The following is a 3651-nucleotide window of genomic DNA, read 5'->3' on the forward strand; positions in this document are numbered from 1 at the left end:
ATAGGGGCGCAAGAACTGGGCGGATGGGGGAGGGAGCAGTAGGGAGGGTCTCCCTTGGGGGGCAGGGTATCAGCAGTGGCTTTGTGGGGTGGGGGGATGTTGGGGGGGAGCAGCGTAACGGCTGTGCTTGGGCCCAGCTGCCGGGTTGTGAGCGCCTCTTTCTGGCCTCCCCCTCAGGTGACAGCAGCAGGCGTTCCCTGCCCCCACTTCCCTTCCCCATTTGGGCTTCGGTCTGTGGCTTCCCTGAGAAAGGGAAATGTCGGCATCCACTTCCTCTTTCCCAGGTACCGGCTCAAAGCTGCCCCGAGCCTCCACGGTGCCCAGTAAGGTTTGGCCCCAAGCTAAACCCTGTGTTTCTGGGGCCAGGAGAGCAAGGGGACCTCCAAGAGGTGTCTCTGCCCCTCTGGGGGCTCATCTCTATGCTGTGCTCATCCCTGGCTTTTGTGTCCAAATGCAGGTGAGGCCGAGAGCGTCCATTGCATGTTGTGCGGGGGCCAGGGGATGTGATATGTTGAAGACACGTGACCGCTTCCAGCCCCTCTGCCCACCTGCTGCTTCCTGCTAGCACCCGCCATGTCGGGCTTCATCATCAACGTGGACTTCAGCCTCCATGAGGCCTCCAAGAAGCGGTCAGACGGCAACCAGAAGCACCAGCGCTTTGTGAGGCGGCGCCGGTTCCTGGAGCGAAAAGGCTTCCTCAAGAAGAAGCAGCTGCCCGCACCACAGCAGCAGCCACACCCTGCACCCAAAGGGCACGTCTCCCACCAGGGGCAACCCAGGAAGAAGCGGCCAGCGGAGGCGGGGACAGACCACGACTCCTTCCATACCAATGGCTTTTCCCATGCACCCAGGACACTCCCCAAAGGGAAGGATGCGTGTCGTGTTGTCCAGGTTGGCGGGGCCATGGACTCCAGCTCCCAGCTGACCTGCTTCCCCTCCAAAGTGAAGAAGGTGGCAGGATCAATAAAGTCCCTGGCCGACATGCACAGAGAAGCCCTGCTGAGCGAGTATGACAGTGGTCTGCCCGCAGCCCCTGTCTCAAGCAAATCCAGTAAGCTGGTGGCCATTGACTGTGAGATGGTGGGTACGGGCCCTGGCGGGCGGACCAGTGACCTGGCCCGGTGCAGCATCGTCAACTACCATGGCGATGTGGTGTATGACAAGTACATCAGGCCCATCGAGCCCATCACTAACTACCGCACCCGGTGGAGCGGCATCCGGAAGCACCATATGAAGAATGCCATCCCCTTCAAAACGGCCCAGAAGGAGGCGAGTGCCCAGGGCAGGGCGAGGGCTGGGGGCTGGTACAGGCTTGCAGTGGAGGGACACACTCTGTCCAGTCCATCCCAAAGCCCTTCAGCAGCAGGGAATCTCTTCAGGGGACCTGGTTGAAGGGGTGCAGACACCCTTGCACCTCGCTGCCAGCTCTGCTGGATGTCAAGCCAGGAGCTGGGGTTTTCCTGGGTGCTCTTGGCTCTGGTGGAGCTGCACAAAGCTGCCAGAAGCCTCCGTGTGCTCTCTGATTCCTTTGCAACCCCTGTCCTAAATACACTTGTTATAGCCTCTTGTGCCATCCCATGTGTTAGGGGAATAGAACTCCCACAGCAGGGGCTGGAATGTAGAAAGCTGGGGGCAGCTCTGGAGACACCGCGTATAATCCTAGGCAGTGTCTTGTCTGCAGTAGGGCTTGGCTTGTCAGCCCTGTGTGTGAACTGAGGGGAGCAGGAGCTATATCTGCAGCCTCCAGCTCTGCTCTGAGCTTGGGGCCTTCTGTCACTGGGATAACGGAGGCCGGGGAGACTCATCTTTGTAGGCCCTAGATGTGGACTTCAGTGGGAGGTGTGTGCTTAATGTCTCTGCAAGCCAGGCCTGTAGCTGAGGCTGGTTCTCACTAGGCCTAGCCCCAGAGAAGGTGATGACGAAGCCAAGTCCCGTGCTCACTGGGCTCCATGTGCATGCTGTAGATTCTCTGCCTCTGATCATGCTAAATGCCCACTGGAGAGGACCACAACACTTCTCCTCGCACAGTGGAGGGGCGGGGCTTTTGTTCAGGATCTTGTAATATTTAAATGATGGTGACTCCAGGGGCATTTAGGGTTCCCCAAGGGAACCCCAGCTGCTGGCACCTCCCCTCTCTGAGCTCTGTCTCCACCCCCAGATCCTGAAGCTGCTCGCAGGGAAGGTGGTGGTGGGACATGCCATCCACAATGACTTCAAAGCCCTCAAGTACTTCCACCCCAAGGTGGCAACACGGGACACAGCTCAGATCCCACTCCTGAACCGCCGTGCTGGCTTTCCTGAGCACGAGACTGCCTCACTGAAGCGCCTCACCAAGCAGCTGCTGCACCGCGACATCCAGGTACCCATATCTAGCCCAGCTGCTGCCTTCTGGGCAGTCCAGGCTCATCATTTCCCCTGTCCCTTCCCTTGCCGGCCCAGCTCCTGCTGGGCTCCCTGTGGGTCTGAGCATCAGCCGCCGGGAGGCACCCCAGAACTGTGCTGCTGTGAAGCCCGGCTTCTTCCCAGAACCAAGGGAGAGGGGGACCTGGAACACAGGGATGTGCTGTCCATTGTGTGCTTGGGAGGTGCTGCTAGATACCACTCCAAGTCTTCTTGGTGGGCCTTGCGGTCCTGTGCAACTGGGCTGAGACTCAGGACACCTGGGTTCCATTCCCAGCTCTGCCCGTGACAGTGGGGAGCTGGGTGTTGCCATAGGCTCGGAGCTGTAGGCAGGCTGGGGTGTTATGCAGCCACGCCACCCTGGTCCTAACCCTGGGCTTTTTGGTTCCTGGCAGGTTGGCAGGGATGGGCATTCTTCAGTGGAAGATGCCAGGGCCACCATGGAGCTGTACAAGGTGATTGAGACCGAGTGGGAGAAGCACCTGGCGTTGAGCAGGCAGCAGGAGTGACTCATATGGAGCCAGCCTCAGAGAGGGAGTAGCAGGGTTAGGAATAAAGAGCTGCTCCCACCCTGTGGAGGGGGAACAATGGCAGAGCAGCAGTATGCTAGGGGTCCTGGCCAGGGTCCCTGGTGCAGCAGGTGTCTGGGAGGGAACACCCACTTGCCGGTTGCCACTCAGTGTGCCTCTCCAGGTGCCCTTGTCTTCGCCCCATGCTGGGGATGGGGTGGGGTAGGGGAACCCTCTACCTCTGAGCCAGGGCAGCCAGGCTTGGCCCCAGTGTGTCCCATGACCTGGCTCTCCAGGGGGCTGCCGCTCTCCCACTGCCAGGGACATCTTCAGGGCTTGTTGGACAGCCCCAGAGCTGTGCTCAAGTGCCTGGCTTCCCCTGGTTCCCAGACCAGGGGCCTGGATGCCTTTTGCCTGCTGCACCCACCTCCTCACAGAGGTGAAAGGGAACAGCCCACCTGTGGTGCCCCCATCTGCTGGGGCAGCCCCGTCAATGTGGGTGGCCAGCTGAAACCCCCCATGTGACAGGCTAGCTCTACCCATGCTGCTGAGGTCAGAATCAGGCTGAGCCTGGGAACCCATGTCTGGACCCCAGAGCCAGCTGATACCAGCTTCTGCCCCCTGCCCCACTTTGCTTCTGCAAGGGATTAATGGCACATCTCAGTCTGATGGGCTGGGGCTCTGGACTGGCTCAGCTGGCTGGGTCCGAGGAACTGGGCAGGGGACATTGCCCCAAATGGGG

The 3651-nt window shown here is 60.2% G+C and overlaps 1 protein-coding gene across 1 annotated transcript; it reads left to right on the forward strand.

Moving 5' to 3' along the window:
* The first annotated feature begins 168 nt into the window (after positions 1–168).
* Positions 169–2946, forward strand: ISG20L2 (interferon stimulated exonuclease gene 20 like 2). The gene is made up of 4 exons (XM_019519774.1): positions 169–284; positions 458–1269; positions 2159–2359; positions 2796–2946. Exons 2-4 carry the CDS (start codon positions 574–576, stop codon positions 2907–2909), a joined length of 1011 nt encoding a protein of 336 aa, XP_019375319.1. The 5' UTR covers positions 169–284; positions 458–573; the 3' UTR covers positions 2910–2946.
* Positions 2947–3651: the final 705 nt, after the last annotated feature.

This window comes from Gavialis gangeticus, unplaced genomic scaffold, assembly GCF_001723915.1.
Source record: "Gavialis gangeticus isolate Ggan-Ray unplaced genomic scaffold, GavGan_comp1, whole genome shotgun sequence".
NCBI lineage: Eukaryota > Metazoa > Chordata > Crocodylia > Gavialidae > Gavialis > Gavialis gangeticus.

Excerpts from the sequence above, each read along its gene's own strand:
- ISG20L2 (XM_019519774.1), top strand. The coding sequence starts at position 574 with ATGTCGGGCTTCATCATCAACGTGGACTTCAGCCTCCATGAGGCCTCC. Across the intron at positions 1,270-2,158 it reads TCAAAACGGCCCAGAAGGAG|ATCCTGAAGCTGCTCGCAGG; the intron begins GCGAGTGCCCAG and ends CTCCACCCCCAG. Across the intron at positions 2,360-2,795 it reads TGCTGCACCGCGACATCCAG|GTTGGCAGGGATGGGCATTC; the intron begins GTACCCATATCT and ends GGTTCCTGGCAG.